This window comes from Selaginella moellendorffii, unplaced genomic scaffold (genome assembly GCF_000143415.4).
Source record: "Selaginella moellendorffii unplaced genomic scaffold, v1.0 SELMOscaffold_4, whole genome shotgun sequence".
Taxonomy (NCBI): Eukaryota; Viridiplantae; Streptophyta; class Lycopodiopsida; order Selaginellales; family Selaginellaceae; genus Selaginella; species Selaginella moellendorffii.
This window is the reverse complement of record NW_003314265.1, coordinates 3,880,660-3,902,405: the sequence shown is the minus strand read 5'-3', so window position 1 is coordinate 3,902,405 and position 21,746 is coordinate 3,880,660. Positions and strand designations below refer to the sequence as shown.

Sequence of the window (21,746 nt, the reverse complement as noted above, 5' to 3'; positions counted from 1 at the left end):
ACTTACTGGATGGAAGTCAGTGCTCTTGCTAACACATCTGCAATTGCTATTGAATACTTCCTCTTCAATCAGGTAGTATTTCAACATTCCTATCCATAATGGATTCTTTTAGATAATGGTCCTATATTTATAGCTGAGGCATTTCATGTTTTGATGTTTTGGTTGGGGATATATCACACTTTCACAAGTGCTTATCATTCACAGTCAGACGGTTTGGTGGAATGACTCGTTCATATCTTTAAAAGGATAATGGCAAAGTATATGAACTTTCAGCATTCGGATTGGGATGGTTTTTTTCCATCTCTTTGGTATATATACATCACAGGGGTGTAGAGTTTTATTGATGTTTCACCATATAAATTCCTATATGGTCATGATCTAATACTACCAATAGAGTTGGTTTACCTTAACAATTGCCACGGGCTACCAATGCTAGGTCGTGGGATCAATATTTGATAAGCATTCTTCCACTTATTCAAATAAAGTCTACCGAACACTTGAGCCACGTACAAGTGGGACAACAATGGTGTTACAATTGCTATCATCATCCATCTGCAGAGTATAAAGTGGATGACTTGGTGTTAGTCCATTTTCCCCATTTTATTATGTAGTTTATCTAAGGGGTTCCTTGTTTAGTGGAAAGGTCCATATTAGATGTTGCGGCAAGTTGGACCGCAAGTTTATAAGGTTTGATATGACATCTAACAGGCCGATCCTTCGGAAATTGTGCATATGCAACGATTGAACACTTTGTACAAAAGGATCATGAACAATTAACATTACCTATAGATCCATTAATGCTTCTTCTTGATGTTCTTCCAAATCCTAGCCCATTCACAAGAAAACCTTGACAATCTTCCATTATTATGAGAGAAGGGAATGAAATATGAGTGCATGGAATATAGAAAGAGATATGCATATTAATTAGCCCAAAAACTCTAGTTTATATATAGAAGTGAGTGATTTGGATTAAAACTAATTTGATGGCTACCAAAATCCCACTACACTAATATTAATATACAACATCGTAGTTATACATTTGACCTCACAAAAAGAAATTGTTAAATTTAACATAATATATTTTTGTGAAAATTAGCTGCAGATAAATTTATATTATCTTCCCATATTTATGTAATAAAAAATAAATTAAAGAGTTTTTTTATATATTGTGCTTTAAATTTTCTTCTAAGTAAATTTTCTTTAAACAGTTAAATGAAAATTATAGAAAGATAAATGAAGAGTACAAACCAATAAAAGTGCATCTAACTTATAAAATCTTATTAATTTCTTTTTAAAATCTTATAGTCAACTTCAACTAAAAATTAGTTGCAGTATGAGTCAAGTGCTTGATTGCATCTTTACACAAGATCTGAGCTCCATGAGGTATTGTGGGAGTGAACCTCTGCAGCTTTGCATACTGTGATATAAGCTCAAGCATATATCTGTAGACGTGGTCCATTGTCAACTCCTTGGTTATAAAGTCCTGCCCATGCCTGCCTATCGCTTCAGCCTAGAACAACAACATTTGTCAACATAAATTGAAAACAAGTGTGGATTTTTCTACCTCAAGTGGATGAGAGTTTCCCCACTTGACTGCCGCTTGTATCTCTTGACACATCGTATCTGGGTTTGCGCTTATGGCCAGATGAGTCAAGTTTGGTATTAGTCCAGCACTGAAAAATTCTCTGTACTTGGATTCTACGTTCAACATGGTGGAACCGCATGCCATCCGGTATTTCAGGCTCGCTGACCATGCGGCCCCTTCCACGTAAATATTAAACCTGGAAAAGACTAAAGTCAACGTAAGGTAATATTTCCTGCCATTTACCTATCTTTGCATTGTTGTGACAACCTTGAATTTGGGAATCCAGCTCTCGATTCAGATATCCAATCCTGGCAAGGAACCTTACAGCTTTATCCATAAGGTTGAACTTAGCTTACCTGGTCAAGGATTTCCGTTTCCAGAGATTGGCACTGAAGAAGATGCCTCCGCAGCTTTCCCATCCGAGAGTTTCCCTTCCAAAATGCAGCCGGCCTTCTCTCGCTCCATTTCACCTCCCGAGAGCCAGCGGTGATCTGCTGAGATTGTTCCTCCCACGGAGGGATATCCACCTCTGGCCTGCACACAATAGCTAAATATTCCTGTAACCATGATTCTTACCATCCCCAGAATGAGAAGTCAGGAAACGGTATGTCGAGCATATCATTAGTTGTGCAATAGCTGAATACTGCTGGAGCTTCATCCTCCTGATTCAAAGAAACTTTAGAAAATATATGATTTCGTTGATACGACTACCTGACACAAATCTCTGGAATGAAAGGAAGCGCGTTATCACTGGGCGGTCTTTGCAGTTGAGCACAAAATCAACGTCAGGGACCTTTCCAGGAAACCTTTCTAGCAACAGTAAAAGTCCCCATGCTGTGAAGATGCTGCGGCTTTGTGGGCACTTTCCGTACACCTCTATATAGAGCTTTCCTTGAGAAATCACCATCCGCATTGAGCCTTTCCTCCTTGCGGCACTCAAGCTCGATTTCGTGATCCCGCCATCTTTCCATGGCCGCAAGTCCGTGTCAATACTGTCAAAATATTTTGGACGAGAATGGTTTTGAAAACCCTGGTTATGGTTGTCAACCCTAGGTTCGGGTTCCTGCGAGCAATGAAGCCGAGCAGACCTCACTAACGCAGACTCCTCTGAAACTTTCCAATTTATCAGAACGAGCGCTGTCAAGAAACCCAGCCCCGTGACAAGATACCTTTTCTTCATCCCTGCTCAAATTGTCTAAAACCCTTTGTGACTTCCAATAAGAGAAGAGCTGCGCCGACTTCACCCAATATCTATGATTAAAACGAGGGATTGCTCCTTGTCTGGCCGTGTGGTCAAAGCTTAGCCTCGTCTCGTTCCAGTGGACGTCAAGGTAAGCCCAGAGTGCCATGGCTCCTCCTGGATGGGGGAGTGATGGAGGATGTGAGGGAGTGCTCTTGGCCCAGGCCGGGACTTGGTCTCTTTGTTGGCCATAGCGGGAAGATCGTCGAGTCATGGCAGCAACTAGCAAACGTGATTGAAGGTAATCGCGGAATCTTCTCATCATACAATACAGTGGATGGTTTACATTGCATTCAAGCTCTCTTTTCTTCTCGTTAGCCGTCGGCCCCTTGGCGGCGTGAGCTGGATTAACTTCCTGAGCCGCCAAGCCCGCGATGAGATTAACGACTTCCTCGGAAATCCGTCACCCCATCCTCGGAGTCCACTGTGATCGCAAACGGGACGTCCGTTCTAGGGTGTCGATCTTGTCTGCGAGCACCGCTTCCCTGAGAGCTCGAAGCGATCTCGTCGATCTTCAGGTTTCGGAAGACCATGAGCGACCAGCAGAGGAAAGCGGAAGACGTTAAGCTGCCTGTCGACTCCACCGCGCGTGTTGAAGCAGTTCTCGAAGAGGCAGTAAATGATGTGGCCAATGCTTGTCAGCATTGCAAATGTGAATTTGCCTCACCAACCTCGTTTGCATCTCCAGAACTATGACGAATGGCCAGCTCAGGTGAAGGAACTAAAAAAAGGTAATGCCAGAATGAGACGATCCTGGTCTTCCTGACGCGGCCTCGACCTACTGGAGCTTGAACTTGTGATCGATCTCGTCCTTCGGCCCCCTCCTCCTGCCCTGCGGATTGACGAGAGCTTGTTGCTCGACCAAATCTAGCCTACATCCCGCTTAAACCTTCGCATTGCCGGTTTATCTACTCGCTCGTTTAATATTCTATGCCGCAGTTCACCGGCTGCGTGCATGCTTATACCGCGCGGGGATCATCCAATTCCAATTTATTCTACTCAAATTGTGGTGCTATGTCCTGTCCAAGGAAATAAAGCTTCCTCACTGACGCTATGGGGCGGTAGAAATTCGTGGCCGGGGCTGTGGCGGAAGTCCTTGGAAAGATGCTGCGACACAGCAAGTGATGTAGCTTTTGGACTTTCGATCTAGCTTTTTAGCTATTTTGTGCAGGATTTTGCTCATTGCGCTCATCTTTGGTTGTGTTCTTGGAAACGGCGACGATACTTGGTTTTCTCTTGAATGTGTTGCGTCCACGACTTTCCGAGTGACCGCTTTTCCGAATGGACATACCGTTCGCCTGCGTCCGGATGACGGCCAGCAATGGAATGCCACTTACGATGACAGATTCCCTGGTGCTTACTCCCTTATAAACCGTGCAACTGGATTGGCGCTATTTCACACGGACGTAGCCATGGATGAGGTGGCTCTTTATTTCAATTTGCTCCCAAATCTCTCTGAACATTGTCTTTTTTTTCTTTTTTTTTTCCAGGTTTATCAGGAAAAAAACGAGCTGGCTGCAGCATTGTGGGTGGATCAGCCATTCCAAGGCTCACAGCTGTGGAGGACAATCGAACCATATTCTCAGCAAGGCATGGTGCTGGATGCCTTTCGTCCTCACCACAAGGATCATCTGGTTGATGGTAACGAGGTTATTATTTTCCCGATAGCGCCTGAAAAATATATGCAAAATCAAGTATGGAAGCGAAACATAGTAAACTCTTAACTAAGGTCTTCCAGAAGTCCACCGTACACTCACAGTTCATGCTGTCTGTCCTATGTATGGCTCCGTTCGAGTTTTCTTCTTTCTCAGGCCCTCTCGTCACTCAATCTACAATGACGATTGTGCGCTCATCCTCACTCCTCCTCCTCTTCGCGATTTTCCTCCTCTCCAGCGTCAGCGAGCTCCAAGATCTCCTCTTCTACTCGAGGTCCGCGCGCTTGCTCCACAAATCCGCGGCGCTCCATTGCTCCGCCGGCGATGGTCCCAGCGATCGCGGGCGGCCTCCAGGATCGCGCAACAGCAGCGCCGGCGTCGCATTGTGCCCACGATATTTCGCGCGGATTCACGAGCACCTGGCCCCATGGCGATCGACAGGGATCACGAGGCGGAGCCTGGATCGCCTGGGGTCAATGCGCGTCGCCATCCTCCGCAGCGACATGTACGTTAGTGCGTACGGCGATTGCCCGCAGAGCCGCCGCGCCTTCTCGCTATGGGGCTTGCTCTTGATGCTGGAAAGATTTGGCGATCGCGTCCCGGACGTGGAGTTTGTCCTGAATTGTAAGGATCGGCCCATCGTGCCCAGGGATGGATCCGAAGTTCCTGCCCCTGTTCTCAGCTATTGCAGCCATCGCTTGAGCTTGGACATCCCTTTTCCCGATTATTCTTTCTGGGGATGGTAACCATGCATTTTTTAATTTTCTTTTCTCCTTTTAAGTGTGTTTGTTTAGGCCGGAGGTAAACATTCGTCCGTGGGAGGAAGAATCGCAGGAAATATTTCAGGGATCCCAAGACGTTGAATGGAGTAATAGGCAACCTTTTGCATTTTGGAAAGGTAATTTAAGAATGGGGAAGTTAAGAACCCTTTTAGCTCGGTGCAACTCCACCAAATTTGGCACGCTTGTCCTGGATCAAGTAAGCATTTTCTTATTTTCTTACTTACGGTGTCCAATACTGCCTTGTAGAATTGGATTGATGAAGCCAACATTGGATACGAAAATTCCAACTTATGCAAACAGTGCAATCAAAGGTAGAATTATAGTTCGCTACATTTGAAAGCTCTTGTAATGCTCTTTCCATGTCCAGGTACAACATCTACGCCGAGGGAGCAGCATGGTCGGCGAGTCTCAAGTATAAAATGGCTTGTGGCTCCACTTTGCTCTACTTGGACTCAGAGTACGATGAGTTCTTCACCAAAGGTTTGCTCCCAAACATCCACTTTCTGCCAATATCTTCAAAGGAGGAGGACATGTGCCAATCTCTAAAAAATGCGGTAGGGTGGGGAAACTCCCATGCCCAGCAGGTATCTCAACATGAGAAGCTTTTGGCATTGCCTTCATTCGGGATTTTTCCAGGCCCAGAATATTGGGAGAACTGGACAGGATTTCATACGGGAGCAAGTAAACATAGATCAAGTATACAACTACATGTTTCACCTTCTACTGGAGTATTCGAAACTGCAGAAATACACGCCAAAAATACCCAAGGGAGGTCAGCTTTTCTGTAAAAGAGCAATCCAATACGTTGCAGACTATTCTAGCAAACATCTGGAAAGAGTCAAAGACTCTGAACCATGTAGGCTGACTTAATGAAAATGGAAGACATTCTCAATTGTAGAAAAAAGGGGTGAAATGTTATTTTTCACGCTGCAGACGAAGACGAGCTTGACCTTGATATACATGAGCTGCGGGAACTCCTCCTCCAGGTGTCGAGCTCGTTGTTGCTGCGCTCCGCCCCAACTCAAAGTCACAGCTTGGAGGTCGGGTGTTGATCCAAGTCCCAAAGAGTAGAAAAAGAAAACATCACTTTGAAGATGTTTGAGGAAGAGCATGGCTTGCATGAAAACTCATCCTTGGAACGAGTCCCTCGAGTCCACATACAGCCCGGGGAACTTTTTGTAGGAGCGCTTCCATCCTCAGGATCATCTATAAACAATTGCGGATCTTTCTAAGCATCGGAAGATCGACCTTCTGTGGCATTGCATTCACGCTCTCTTTAATTCTTTTTACTCGTCGGTTTCATCCGAGGCCTTGGCGGCCACGTGAGCCGGATAAACTCCCTGGACTTCTTTCCAGCTCCTTTTTCCAGCCGACATGTCCGCGATGAGATCAACGACTTCCTCGAGTGGAACTCGTATCTGATCCTTGGAGTCCCTGTCCCTCACCGTCACCCCATCCTCGGAGTCCACTGTGATCGCAAACGGGACGCCGATCTCGTCCGTTCTAGCATATCTTCTGCCAATGGACCTGCCGGTGGTGTCGATCTTGTTTCCGATCCCCGCTTCTCTGAGCTTTGCAGAGATGGCCCGAGCGATCCCGTCGAGCTTCGGGTTTTGCACCAGCGGAAAGACCGTGCACTTGACGGGGGCGACCAGCGGAGGGAAACGGAAGACGTTGAGCTGGCCGTCGACTCCGCCACGCGTGTCGAAGCAGTGCTCGAAGAGGCAGTAGATGATGCGGCCAATGCCGAAGGAAGGCTCGATCACAGACGGCGTGAACTTCTCTTTGCTCTTCTTCGTCACCTGTTTGTTAAAAGTAACCATCCCTTTCTTGATGGTGAACGTCTTGTCGGCATTGCAAATGTGAAGTGGTGCCTCGCCATCGGATTCCAATTTCTTTTGCATCTCCAGAGCCTCTTCATTGTTAAGTTCCTAGAGGAATGGCCAGCTCAAGTAAAGAAAACTTAAACAATAGTATACCTGTAATGCTTCCAGCACCAGCTTCTGGTTTGCCTTGAAAGCAACACCAATCTCCTTCCTGTTTGGAACAGCGGCAAACTCCTGGAAACAAACATGTGAAGTTGATACACTCAGTTTCCTCTATCAGTCGTACCTCTACGACAACAGGCTCGGGTAAATCCCGTGAAGCCACGAGGTTGCTTTTGCTAGCTGTCTGCACAGACACAGAAAGAAATAAAGACGACAACTAAGAGGAATAAAAGGGAGAACAGCTTACCGAGTGCGCTTTCAAGTCGTAAGCAGATCTATCCGCAAGACCGACACATTCTATCCATCCGTAAGAGCACTCAATCTCAGCGTCCCAGCAATCCGCGGCATAGTGCGCCATCTCGTTGGCAAGGTGCTGCCTAAACCGAAGCCGGTTCTTGTTGATGCCCAGAGCAGTCAAGAACAAGTATGTTCGTCCAATGTAGTAGCCCAGCGTCTCATTGTTGATAACTTTCTGTGCCACGGCGTGCCCGAGGCGCACCTTGACTGGATCCTTCAAGCTCATTTGCTCTGCTCTTGGATAGAGGAAAAACTCAAGGTCTGCAACGCTTGCGAACTTTGGATGTGACTTGTCCGCGGGATCCACGAAAAACTCTATCTCTGCGAGAGTGAACTCGCGAACCCGTAGCAAGCCTTGCCGAGGAGCAATCTACAGTATCATGCCTCAGCTCACACGTAAAGCTAAAAGTTCCGTACCTCATTTCGAAATGCCTGGCCAATTTGAGCTGCGCCAAAAGGAAGCTTGCCACCATTATAATACAAAAGCTCGTTGAAGTTGACGAAAATTCCCTGAGCAGTCTCCGGCCTCAAGTACCTGGAATAGGAAGAATAATCTAAGTTCATTAAAAAAGGAAGCAAGAAGAAAAGCGAAACGCTTACCCTTGAAGAAGTCCAGTGGGACCAATCGGTGTACCAAACATTAAGTTGAAAGGAAACGGATCGGACAAGTCATTCTTTGTGTCTGGAGCCCGGATGCCATACTCTTTAATCTTCGCACCAAGCTCCTCGACACTAAAGTCGTCCAGAGACGCGAGAGTTCGCGTATAGTCGTCCCGCTTCGCCGCTGGCATGCGAGGATCCTTTTCCAGAGCATCCTTGACGAAATCCTTGAGGACATGATCGGCTCTAAAGCAGTGCCCCTCCTTGACGTCCCTGACCATCAAGTCCGTAAACTTCTCAACGTGGCCAGAGGCCCGTAGAACAGCCTCAGGGGTCAGGCAGGGGCAGTCTACTTCAAGAAGATCATCGTTCACGACGAAATGCTGAGAAACAAGAAGAAAAAAACCAAGAATGTGAGAAAAAAAGATTTTTCCTTCTGGAAGAACATACCTGGCGCCAGAAGCTCAAAACGTTGGCCTTCACAGCGCAGCCGGGAGGACCGTAGTCGAACAATCCGGCAACACCACCGTAAATCCCGAAAGAATTCGTGAAAAACATCCTCCTCTCCAGCGCATTCGTGACAGCCTCGCGAAATCTCTTGCCACTTGCCTGGGAGGAGGTGCCGCTCGACTCATCCTGGCTCGCTTCCTCTTTCGGTGACGCGGCCTCGAATTCCTGGAGCTTGAATTTGAGATCCTTGAGCAGCGTGACGGCGGCATCGATCTCCTCTTTTGGCGCCTTCCTCGCCTTGAGCGCCCGGACGAGATCGCCCTGCCGATTGACGAGCGCTTGCTGCTCGACCAAATCTACATCCCGCTTAAACCCTAAGTTTGCGTTGGCTAGGGCTTTTGCCGAGAGATTTCTTCGATGCTGCTGAAGCAAGCGTGGAGGAGGACGAATTCTTGCCAGGAGAATCATCGCCTCCTCCACCGCGCGCGCCGCCTCGCCACTGGCAATGCCGGCCCGGAGGACGCGATAAGCGCGGACAGAGAAACCCTCAAATCTGGGGCCAGGTTTACTGCCACTCGCGCGTTTAGCCAGGATGATCTAGCGCAATATTCCGGCCTCTCTGGCGATAGCAATCCCATCCACACGCAGCGATCGTCCGCCCAGGCCGCCGGCTTCGCTGGCGGCTGCGTCGTCCATGGGATGCTCACCGCGGGGCTCTTCCCAGCGATCATCGGCTCCAATTTCGTAAGGATTTCTCTCGAATCTCTGGAATTCTCCTTGAACTCTGTGTGAATCCAGCCAGGCGCGATCTACGTCTCCCAGACGCTCAAGTTCCAGCAGCCGGCATTCGCAGGAGACGATCTTGTGGCGCAAGTCACTGTCCTGGATTGCGTGAGGATCAAGCGACACTACAAGTAAGATGCTCCAACCGACAAAGTCTTAGATCCATCGAATCCGCGTGATTTCACGATCTTCCAGGGTGACTTTCGCGACATCTTGCTTCAAATGTACTACGCCAGACGCGATCGTGGTGGATGGAACTGCCGTGGCGCTCTTGCCAGGATGAAGAAGAGGAGAAAAAAGAGAGACAAAGGGACAAGAAAGCGTTTCTCCCAGTTTTCGAACCCGGGTCTTTGGCGGGCAGTTATCTTTGAACGGCAGATCTCGCCGTCTATCTGGAAACGGAAGATTCCGTCGACACATTTTCTAGCTCTGTGCATGCCAAGAAAGGAATATGCGTCGCTCGGCTATAACGTCGTCGGACTTCACATAAGCTCTTACCCGCCCTAATTTGTTCTCGGTCTCCTCTCTCTCACTCCGGCTATGGCGATCGCATTGTGGACGGCATTGGCGTGATCTCTTACGCGAGCTCCAGATCAAGGCGCAGCTCCCGCCTCCCGATCGATCGATCGCTGGTCCTCAGCTTAGGTACGTAATCTCCCTTTTCTCTTTCCGATCTCCAGGTTATCGTGGTGGATTTGTGTGCTCTCTCTCTCTCGAAATATCTTCTGATTGCTTGAATCTCTCTCCCTCTGCGCTCTTTCCTGACCGCTGGCAGCCAGCTCGTCTCTTCCTCGTCGCTGCTTTGTCGAAATTTCATGCCTGGAGCTGAGAAAATCTGATATTTCGTCCAGATCTCCCCACAGCCATGACGGCCGGCGCGGATCGGTGCAATGGCGACTCCCACTACACGCCGCGCAACATCCTCATCACCGGCGCCGCGGGCTTCATCGCTTCTCACGTCGCCAACAGGCTGGTCCGGAGCTACCCGGGCTACAAGATTGTGGTTCTGGACAAGCTTGACTACTGCTCCAACCTCAAGAACCTTTACCAGTCCAAGGAGAGCGCCAACTTCAAGTTCGTCAAGGGCGACATCGCGAGCGCGGATCTCGTGAACTACCTGCTGATCACAGAGGGGATCGACACCATCATGCACTTCGCGGCGCAGACCCACGTCGACAACTCGTTCGGCAACAGCCTCGAGTTCACTAAGAACAACATCTACGGCACTCACGTCCTGCTCGAAGCGTGCAAGGTTGCCGGCACCATCCGCCGCTTCATTCACGTGAGCACGGACGAGGTGTATGGCGAGACCGAGGCCGACGCCATTGTGGGAAACCACGAGGCGTCACAGCTGCTGCCCACGAATCCTTACTCGGCGACCAAGGCTGGAGCCGAGATGCTTGTCATGGCTTACGGCAGATCTTACGGCCTCCCCTTCATCACCACACGGGGGAACAACGTCTATGGCCCCAACCAGTTCCCGGAGAAGCTCATTCCAAAGTTCATCCTCCTGGCGATGCAAGGCCGGCCGCTTCCCATCCACGGCGACGGGAGCAACGTTCGCAGCTATCTCTATGCTGAGGACGTGGCCGAGGCCTTTGAGGTGGTGCTTCACAAGGGAGAGGTTGGTCACGTATACAACATTGGGACGAAGAAGGAGCGGCGGGTGCTGGACGTTGCCAAGGACATCTGCAAGCTCTTCAAGCTGGACCCGGAGGTGTGCATCCAGTTCGTGGACAACCGGCCCTTCAATGACCAGCGCTACTTCCTGGACGACAAGAAGCTCAAGGACCTCGGGTGGCGCGAGAGGACCACCTGGGACGAGGGGCTGCTCAAGACGATGCAGTGGTACACGAGTCACCCGAACTGGTGGGGTGACGTTTCTGGCGCGCTGGTCCCGCATCCCAGGATGCTCACCATGACCGGGGAGAAGCTGTCCCACGAGGACGAGGAGTCTACCGGACCTGTGGTGGGGAACATCGGGATGATTGTTCCACAAAAGGTCTCGCCTCTCAAGCCGGCGATGAAGCTACTGATATACGGGCGGACAGGCTGGATTGGTGGACTCCTGGGAAAGATCTGCGAGAGAGAAGGGATCCCGTACGAGTATGGATCCGGCAGGCTCGAGAATCGGTTGCAGCTCGAGGCGGACATCTTGACAGTGAAGCCTACACACATTTTCAACGCAGCAGGTGTGACGGGTCGGCCTAATGTGGACTGGTGCGAGAGCCACAAGGTGGAGACTATCAGAGCCAACGTTGTCGGCACACTGACCCTGGCCGACGTGTGCAAGCAGCACGGATTGCTGCTCATGAACTTTGCGACGGGCTGCATTTTCGAGTACGATGACAGCCACCCCATCAACAGCGGCATCGGGTTCCTGGAGGATGACAAGCCCAACTTTACGGGCTCCTTCTACTCAAAGACTAAAGCAATGGTACGTGGCTTTATTCCATTCCTTTTGTTAGGCGCTCATCTCTTCCCTGCTTTTCCTTTTCCTGAAACTTTTAAAGGTGGAGGAGCTCCTGAAATGCTACGACAACGTATGCACGCTGCGCGTGAGGATGCCCATCTCGTCCGACTTGAGCAACCCGCGCAACTTCATCACCAAGATCACGCGGTACGAGAAAGTGGTAGACATCCCCAACAGCATGACGGTGCTGGACGAGCTGCTGCCGCTGAGCATCGAGATGGCCCGGCGCAACTGCACGGGCATCTGGAACTTCACGAACCCGGGCACGGTGTCGCACAACGAGATCCTGGAGATGTACCGCGAGTACATCGACCAGGGATTCAAGTGGTCCAACTTCACGCTGGAGGAGCAGGCCAAGGTGATCGTGGCGCCGCGCAGCAACAACGAGCTCGACACCAAGAAGATGGAGAAGGAGTTCCCGCAGCTCATGCACATCAAGGACTCTCTCGTCAAGCTCGTCTTCGTCCCAAACAGCAGCAGCAACGGGGACAAGAAGTGAGAGAACCATCGACCATTTTTTCACCCCCTTTGTTTTTCTTACAATTGAGAAGAGAGAGTATACATACGTATAATTCCATTTAATAAATTCAACCATTAGAACCCTACGAACTTTTAAAGGACAACGTATGATGCAGGAATGAAGAAAAGGTCTGATCACGCTCTGGCAGTGCTCGATTTCCACCGAGCAGGATCCAGAGGTTAACTTAGACAACAAGGGTTTCCAAAACCGCTCGCTGGAATGGCGTCGGAAATACTTCAACAGCATCGAGGCCATGGAAAAATGGCGGGATCACGGAATCGAGCCTGAGCGCCGCGAGGAAGAAAGGCTCAATGCCGGTTGTGATTTCTGGAGGAAATCTCTACATAGAGGTATACAGGGAGTGCCCGCAAAGCGGTAACATCTTCATACCGTGGGGGCTTTTGCTGTTGCTTGAAAGGTTCCCTCGAAAGGTCCCCGGTGTTGATTTTGTGCTCAACTGAGAAGACCGCCCAGTGATCACGCGACACTCGTTCTCTCCTTCCAGAAAATTTGGTCAGGATCATGAGGATGATCAAGCTCCAGCTCCATTTTTTAGCTATTGCACAACCAATGATACACTTGACGTACCGTTTCCTGACCTCTCATTCTGGGGATGGTGAGAATCATGATATAACATGCATATCTAGTTATCAGGGTGAGCTTTGCAGGCCGGAGGTGGATATCCCTCCGTGGGAGGAACAGTCTCAGCCGATCGTCCCTGGCTCTTGGGAGGTGAAATGGAGCGAGAGAAAGCCGGCTGCATTTTGGAAGGGAAACTCTCGAAAGCTGTGGAGGCATCTTCTTCAGTGCCCAATCTCCGGAAACGGAAATCCTTGACCAGGTAAGCTAAGTTCAGCCTGATTGATAAAGCTGTAAGGTTTCTAGCTAGGACTGGGTACATGAATCCAGAAATGGATTTCAAGACTCAAGGCTGTCACAGCAATGCAAAGACAGGTAAATGGTACCACGTTGACTTTTGTGTCCATGTTGACTTTGTTGTCCATATTTAACATTTACGTGGAAGGGGCCGCATGGTCAGCGAGCCTGAAATACCGGATGGCATGTGGCTCTACCATGTTGAACAGAGAGTTTTTCAGTGCGGGATTAACACCAAACTTGACTCAAGCTCAAAGCCAGATACAATGTGTCAAGAGATACGTGAAGCAGTCAAGTGGTATTCACTTGAGGTTCTAGAATACAGTTTTTGAGATACTGTGTTTTGACAATGCCATTGTGTTCTAGGCTGAAGCAATTGGCAGGCGTGGGCAGGATTTTATAACCCAGGAATTGACAATGGACCACGTCTACAGCTATATGGTTGAGCTTTTATCACAGTATGCAAAGCTGCAGAGGTGCACTCCCACAGTACCTCATGGAACTCAGATCTTGTGTAAGGATGTAATCAAGAGCCTCTTGATGTCAAAGTATTCGTGGGATAAAGTATAGCGGTGCATAAATCACATTCTCATATTCAAATGTTTTAATCTACTTGGGAAGACCACGACTTCATAAAAATAGAGTTTTGCTCCTTGCTTCGCATTCACTGTTTCCACAGTTAGAATGTAGTGTGCAATCTTCAACAACCGATCTACAAAAATCTTCCCAATTCTTGTGACAATTTTTCCCTTTTTGCATTTTTGTCGACATAATCTTCGTTTACTCACCTTGTAATCCCACACACTAGGATTAATGTCATTTTGCATGTGCCTCTTTATACCTATTGCTAATTATGCCAAAATCCCTTTTTAGCTTTGTTTAATTCAGATATATAGATTTTTCCTACCTTCGTAACCTTGGATACTAGATAGCACCTTTTATCTATTATTCATTAGGGATTTAGTCCCTTAGGCCTTATCTAAAGCCTTTATGATATCAAATACCACTTCTTGGTGTTTTAGAGTGTTTAAGTGTTATAATAATGGCCTTCTTTAACAATGAACATTTCTCTTTATAACATTGACTTACTATATCTCAACATAAATAATTTACCCCCCTGCGGGATATATCTAACCTTTTTTATCCTAATAAGAAGTCTTAAGAAGTTAACTTCTACCAATCTACTAAATTATGCCATATATTTTATTTAATTGCCTCATAATCGTCAAGTCCTAGAACTCATTGCTAATGCTTTCACACTTTTATCATTATTTAGGTCCACACACTTGAATTGCATGCCTTCTAGTTTAGGCTATACTAATCTCATTTCCATTGGGATTCCTTTAACAAAAGGTTCTCGTGAACCAACCGACTTGACTTCAAGGCCTTATCTCTTGAGACATTTGGGGTCTTCACCCCATCACCTCCACAAACCTACTTTCATAATACTTTCCATTCATGTTTAAGTCTTTGCTAAGACCAAAGCAATCATTTCTCATACCAACTATTAGTTAGTATTACACTATGGTGTTCATACATAACTCTATGCCAAAGTTTAGTATGGCACATTCTACCATTAATGAGATACCCATTGTTCTCATACTTAATCTTATGATCTTTCCCGTTCTTCATAGGATGTAACACACATTCGTTCAAATGCTTCTATCAGTCCTTTAAGACCATTCCTTGATTCCACTTGAGTCATTTAGCTCTTTAAACTTTTCTAATTCAATGACCCATAAAGTTTTAGCCTCATACTTATTTTTTATGTGTCAATTCACCGGAATACAACTTTTTGTATTCATGTTTTACTTACAAAGACTATCTACAGTAAATATTACTTTGACACTTAATTATTTTCCGTTCCCTGTGGGTTACCTTTGCCCCTTAAGACTATCTGTCTATATAATGAGAATACCGACTCATCCTCTAAGTACACCCCCAACTCTTTTGGGTTTATTCCAGCATTTATTAGAGGTAACCTCACTACTATTTCAAAGACTTATGTCTTTATTCATATTTAACCTCCCATGGTCATTAATTTTAGCCTCAAATTCTTAAAAACCATCCTTAACCATATGAGGATAACTTTATGACTCCTTTATCGTCTAGGAGTTTCCATCATTCCCGTGATCCCAACTATATTTATTTATTACAACCTTATCTGCCAATTTGCTAAAATCCCAAAGTTGTTCCCAAATTAGCCCTTTTCTACCCACCATATTGTCACTATGTTCACTTATGAACTAAGGTGGGGAGTCATGCCCTTTCGACATGTTACTCCTTGAGGGTAGGCCCACATTTAGGACCTTCTAATACCAAAACAAGTGGTGATATACTTGATCACCAATAAAAGTCGAATTAAGGAACAATTCCAATACTAAATTGTAAGCAATTAAATTTTCCATTCTACTTTAGTCACTTAACCACATCTTTGACCACATAAAGGAGTCTCACTCACAACTTTCATAAATCTTATTTTGAATTTGGGGACTTACTAGCCTTGAGAATGGCATCTATGCTATTCAACCTTTACACTTGGTCCAAATGCTCCATGTGTCTGATCTCATGATTAACACCCAAAGGGACCATTGACATATCAGCTCATTACACTAAAGCCATGCCCATTCACTTTTGTCACACTAGTGGTCCAACACCACTTACATCACAGTTTTGTCTCCCAAAGATTGGGCCATCCGTCCATGAGTGATCATCCCTTGACCAGACTTTGGCACCCTTAAGATGCACAGAGATATAAGGAACACCTTTCCCCAATGTCCCTTCTACCATCCCCAGTAAGTCCCTCTTTATTTATGGGCGCGGACCATACTTGAGCTCACGAGTTGAAGAGTTGAGCTCACGAGTTGAGCTCAATTTTCAATTGTAATTTAGTACAAACATTATAAATTTTAAAATTTTAAGGTTATGGCGAACCTAATAATTTAATAACTCTCTATATATTATATAGATAAAAATGTTCTAAAGAACACATTTTGTTCTAATAATTTAAATATTTACTACATGCAATGATAGGGACATTTGTTAGAACATAAAATAAAATGTTTGAAAAAAGAGTATTCTTGTCACTTCTTTAAATTTGTACTCTATGCTTTCTGGCTAGTAAATGTTAGGTTTGTCAGAATTAAAAAATTATTAAATTTAAAATAAGATTCTATGTGAAACCATATAACCGTTTGAAAGGAAAAAAAATAACCGTTGATGTAAGCTTATTGCATATAAAAGAAAGACTTGGTTCTTTGTAGAATACATTCTTGAGGGGTTTGTCGTAGCATACTGTCTAGAATTTATAGATCTTCATTCACACTCTCATTCGAAAAAAGGGAAATACACCCACAAATGTCTATGGGTTCTAGTGTTGGTAATTTTAACTCTCACAATCTTTCTTCCCAGGGCTCAAGGGCTAGGAGATGCAATAACTATCCCATTGCACAGCATAACCAAATCACACAAGAGAATGAAAGAGAGGATAGTGAGGATAGTGATCATGAGTTGGAGATAAATGCAATGACAGAGGGTGCAACAAATTGGGTGAAAAAGAATGCCCTCTTACTTGTTTTAGAAAAGTGCAGTTCTGCCACTTTCAAGAAGTGCCCCATATGTTTTCTAGCGTCTGGTGGAAACAATGGCAATGATCAGTATGATGGTATATATGCTCTTGCGACACACTGTAACATCACGCACCCGAAAGACTACCATGAAATCTTTTTTGAGATGGTAAAGACAGAAATGGAGACACACGAGTACTATGGGCAGTATTGCGAGAAGAACACTCGGAAGCATATAAAATGAAAAGTGAAATGAAAAAGCACATTTGTATTAATTATATAAAGTATAATAAGTTTTATTGATAGAGAATAAACATCGATAGTGTTGGAGAAATCTAATTAGCTCCAAAAGTTTTCTGCAACTCAGCAATAGTAAGGCTTGCTTGGTGTATATGAATATCCACTTTAGGATCCTGGTGCAAGATGTTGATGAAGATGTAGTACATATGCTTGCAAGGAGCATATGCCTTCCCATGTTCCTCGCGCTTCGTAAAGTCTAGACATGTGCAAGAAGGAAAGTCGTGAATGGCAATTGTGTACTCTCCACCTTCTGTTTTGACTATGTACTCCTTTGCAAGCGCAGTGATGTACTTCGTAGAGAGAATCTCACACTCAAGTGTTTGAGCCAAGTTTATTTTACCTTGCTTCTGCTTGGAGACGGTACCAATAAATTTAACTGCTTTACCTTTTCGTGCTGGCCTCCTGTGCATCTCTGTAGGAATAGTCCTGCTCCTGTCACTCATGTCTCCAACTCTCCTCTCAAGATTAAAACCAGATTTCTCAAGGTTTTCAATCTCATCCGAGGTGAGCGCGACCCCATTAACAACTGGCCATTCTTTAGGTACTGCATCAGGTTTAGTCACTATAGTGTCTTCAAGCCGCTTCGTATGGTTGGCGTCGGTGTTGCAACAATATAGCCAGCACCATCTTGAAAATCCTGCTTGCTTTCGTTCCCCATAGAAACATGGGGCTGGAACAGAAGCAGATTTTTCACCACGAATCCAAGCCCAACACTTGCCCCTCGGAAGCATCCCCACACACCTTACATTTGATTTTGCTGGCACACGTCGGATTGCCCATTGCTTCGGCTCCACGTTACGATAAGCAATTTCAACCTGTTGCGATGCACTCTCTTCATCAGCCACTTGAGGTGGCTCAGTCCGAGAGCGGTGTCTTGGAGCAGAATGGTACTCGACATCAGGCCTGTGGGAGCTTTTTGCTCCAAGGTCCGTACCAACATCTTCCCTAGCAAAGGAAAAACGACGCTTTGAGCGGACAGTCTTCATATCACCAATAGAAGCTCGGGGAGTGTACTCCATAGATGTGCCATGGACCACTTCCTCAACTGCAGTTGCCACTGTTCGGGCGGGTGGAGTTAATTTTCTCTTCATCCTATCATGTAACATCTCAACAGAAGGCCCTGTTCCCATGTATCTTCCTTCCTCGAATGCCAGTGCTTTTGAAGATTGCTCTATAGCACGTATCAAATCTGATAGACAGGCTTCGTATAGACTCATCTTCCCTTTCCCTGCCTCAGAGGAACGCCAACTCCAATGCTTACTTTCGGAGAGATTCACAGTTGGGGTGTATGCGAGGTCCTCAAGTGGTTGATCCTAATGGAAAAGGCAATATTAAAAGGTAATAAAAGGAGAAGAAAAAATATAAACCAACCTGAAAAGAGTGATGTCCCCATTGGAACATCCTAACTTCCCACCATCCTAACCATGACTCAAGTTGTGGTAGGCAACTTACGTCTGTATGGCCATCTTCACGCCACCACATTCGAATCTCGTTTGCTTTTGCCTCATGCTCTTCTTCAGAAGGTGCAACCTGCCATTGTTTGCACAACTCCTTAAATATTGATTGAAACTCTGGCTTGATAAGGTGGTAGTGCTGGTTTAGGCTTTGAGCCCAATGGAACTCACAAGTCCTCTCACGACCTTCCAATGGTTGACCATTCCCAAAAACTGCTCGGATACCATTCCAGTTTGCACCAGCCCCATCTGCCATGAAACCACGAAAGTTTGCAGGCTTACCAATCCGCTTTAGGACAATATCAGAGAGGGACTTCCAAAATATTTCCTGTGCTGTCTGGTCTTGTACTTTAAACTCTGCTGTCGCAATTGTTAAGTTACAACGTAGCCTATGAAAACATAAATATTATAACAATTTCAATATAATGAGAATAAAAATTACCTTGGATCGTACACATGAGCTCCCATGGTTGTCCAACCGGATACACGCTCCATATGGTCAAAATGTACCCATGCATTTGCAAGGTCACTGGACCCAAACATGTCCATTCGGGAGACAAGATCTACACCAGAGGCAGGGCCCATGGTAGACATTTTGAAGACGAAGGGGCGCTCTTGCTCATTCACAACTTGGTCTGGAAACAAACTTCTGTGGATGAACTCGTATGGACAGGTCCGTTTCAATTCAAGGATGGAGTCAATTTTTGATTGCAACTTCCCCTCTCGAGATTCACACATCCAAGATTTTATCCTAAACAATATAATGTAAGAAAAAATTATTATTATAACGTATGAAAAATAATGGATGTACCTCCTTAGGCTAGTAGCAGGTTGTACTCCTCGTAGTAAGTCCCGCAAGCTAGCCTCGTTTAGTTGAGTCTTTTGGCAACCTGGATTGAGTAAGGTATTTGCGATAAAATCCTTGAGGACGGTCTTCTGAATATGCTTCGGAGTTGCAGATGAGTTTCTCATAGTCTCTTCCTGTACAGCATCTTTGAAACGGTTGAGAGAACTCCTTTGTATCCCTTCCTGCATTGGATGCATATGTGTGCCAACATGCACTGCAGCTCTTCCAGCCACTCCATCCCGTGGAAGAAAGTAGTACATCTTGGCCTCGCAGATAGCACGACATAGAGGAGCATTTTTGCAGAATCGACATTTGAATCCAACAGCAATGGTGTCACAGGCTGGAGGATTGACTGCAGACCCTTCGAAAAATATAGAGTTTCTAGAGCGGTCTCGATTGCATGCTTCATCCACACAATCTAAATGCCCGCCACAATGAACTATAGACACTGTGCCTTCAAAATGTTGAAAGTGTGTGGTCTTGATCTTGCACCAATTGTGGACATCCTGCTTGGTTTCCATCCCCTTCCGTTTGGAACCTGTGCTGCTGACAAGAGGTGGTAGCTCGAAGAAAATGTTGCCGTTGTAGGAGGATGGAAGCTCACTCACAAGCCTATACAAAAACAAGTGCATGTTGATTGAGATGCGTGAAAATTGGAAAGCATTGCTAACGGCTTTGAATATTGCTGAAGTTGGAGCTGGAGCTAGTGAATTTGGCGCCGACACTAGCATGACATCTTCACTTGAACTAGAAGAGGACGAGAGGATAACGACTGACTCTTGCTTCACATTCACTTTCGCTGGAGCGCATTTTGGCATTTTGACTGGAGATCCAAACACTCGAATCTCCTTCGACTTGGAATTTTGTAAATCCCATTGTTGTCCACCCTCACCCACACCAGAAAGAAGAAACTCCGAGTATGCAACTATACCGGTGTCGTTGCGGATCACAGCCTCTAAAGAAATAGAGCCAAGACGAAGATCAAAACGCCGACATAAAAAACTTTCAGAAACAATACTCTGAGAGAATGAAAGAGGTGGGTGATCTCGAAAATGAAGAAGAAACCTCTCCATCCTTCTCAATAGGTTTTGGAGTTCTCTCTCTTTATGCTACTTGTAAAAATCTATAGTGAAACATAATTGAAATTTAAATAGAGTAATAAGAAGACAACGTACAAAATGAATTTAAATTCTATAGCAAATTTAACATGTGTAAGTGTGACAGTATTAATATTACTGTCATCTATTATGATGTCTGATGCATGTATACACATAGATCCAAGGAAAGATTTTCAGCACGTGAAGTTTGATAGTTAATAATGATACCAGTAATGACATTCTGCTATAACGTGTTAAACCAAGAGATCCAATCTAACTATCAGCACGTGTGATATGTCAAGTTGTCAAATTTTAAGTGGTAGATGATAATAAATCTTGTCAAATCTTATTCTTCAATAACAGATTTGATTCGTAGTACAACTCAAGTTTTATCCATAATTGTGAACACTGCTCAATGACATTTAAAGCACGTGCCTATTGTTTAGGATCTAATACAGTACAAAATAAATTTCTGGATGCGGATTCATCCATTCATAGATGGATATAGTACAACATATTTTAACGTGCCTTATTTATACTCTTTGAAGTTCTTGTAACGATTCCAAAATATGTACAAAATAGTGATGAGAATGCATCCTTTCTAGATAATTTGTAAAATATAATATCATATCTCTAATAACAGAAATGTTGATAGGTGCTAGTTATACCATCATTAAAATATACAAAATAAAGAAGCATAATTTACATATAATAATAATGATAAGATAAAATAAGATCAAAGATATTGTGATGGTTGAGATTTAGGTTATTCGGAATGAACGGCCAGGATGAGAGATAGGTTAGGGTTAGGGCAGCCGTCAGGATTAGGGTTAGGGTAGCCACCAAGATTAGGTTACTGTTCGCATCGTGAGTGGAGCGCACGAGAGATCGAGAGATTGAGCGCGAAGGAGATCGAGGGATTGAGCGCGAAGGAGATCGAGCGATTGAGCGCGAAGGAGATCGAGCGATTGAGCGTGCAAGAGATCGAGAGATTGAGTGTGCAAGAGATCGAGAGATTGAGCGCGCAAGAGATCGAGAGATTGAGCGCGCAAGAGATCGAGAGATTGAGTGCGCGAGCGGGAGAGTTTGAGCGCGCGAGCGGGAGAGATTGAGTGCGCAAGCAGGAGAGATTGAGCGCGCGAGAAGGAGAGATTGAGCGCACAAGAAATCTAGCATGATCAAGAAATCGAGGGAGGAAAGATGCCGCCAAGGGTGAGTTTCGATTTGATTGCT

At 45.6% G+C, this 21,746-nt stretch overlaps 4 protein-coding genes across 4 annotated transcripts; 2 read left to right on the top strand and 2 right to left on the bottom strand.

The window, feature by feature from the left end:
* Positions 1 to 1,315: 1,315 nt before the first annotated feature.
* LOC9654992 (O-glucosyltransferase rumi homolog) lies at positions 1,316 to 3,039 on the bottom strand. The gene is made up of 6 exons (XM_024669060.1): positions 2,755 to 3,039; positions 2,337 to 2,648; positions 1,942 to 2,142; positions 1,829 to 1,893; positions 1,565 to 1,781; positions 1,316 to 1,510 (listed from the first exon to the last, which is right to left on the bottom strand). Exons 1-6 carry the CDS (start codon positions 3,037 to 3,039, stop codon positions 1,316 to 1,318), a joined length of 1,275 nt encoding a protein of 424 aa, XP_024524828.1.
* Positions 3,040 to 6,330: 3,291 nt separating this feature from the next.
* LOC9654991 (glycine--tRNA ligase, mitochondrial 1) lies at positions 6,331 to 9,152 on the bottom strand. Its single transcript, XM_002964236.2, has 7 exons — positions 8,598 to 9,152; positions 8,148 to 8,530; positions 7,965 to 8,082; positions 7,498 to 7,917; positions 7,375 to 7,434; positions 7,242 to 7,322; positions 6,331 to 7,193 (listed from the first exon to the last, which is right to left on the bottom strand). The coding sequence occupies exons 1-7, from the start codon at positions 9,063 to 9,065 to the stop codon at positions 6,549 to 6,551; spliced, it is 2,175 nt and encodes a 724-aa protein (XP_002964282.2). The 5' UTR covers positions 9,066 to 9,152; the 3' UTR covers positions 6,331 to 6,548.
* A 513-nt stretch (positions 9,153 to 9,665) lies between these two features.
* Positions 9,666 to 12,458, top strand: LOC9654989 (trifunctional UDP-glucose 4,6-dehydratase/UDP-4-keto-6-deoxy-D-glucose 3,5-epimerase/UDP-4-keto-L-rhamnose-reductase RHM1). Its single transcript, XM_002964628.2, has 3 exons — positions 9,666 to 10,025; positions 10,232 to 11,817; positions 11,894 to 12,458. The coding sequence occupies exons 2-3, from the start codon at positions 10,246 to 10,248 to the stop codon at positions 12,350 to 12,352; spliced, it is 2,031 nt and encodes a 676-aa protein (XP_002964674.1). The 5' UTR covers positions 9,666 to 10,025; positions 10,232 to 10,245; the 3' UTR covers positions 12,353 to 12,458.
* Positions 12,459 to 12,490: 32 nt separating this feature from the next.
* Positions 12,491 to 13,819, top strand: LOC112344403. The gene is made up of 6 exons (XM_024669059.1): positions 12,491 to 12,551; positions 12,617 to 12,791; positions 12,879 to 12,989; positions 13,042 to 13,105; positions 13,283 to 13,432; positions 13,616 to 13,819. The coding sequence occupies exons 1-6, from the start codon at positions 12,491 to 12,493 to the stop codon at positions 13,817 to 13,819; spliced, it is 765 nt and encodes a 254-aa protein (XP_024524827.1).
* Positions 13,820 to 21,746: the final 7,927 nt, after the last annotated feature.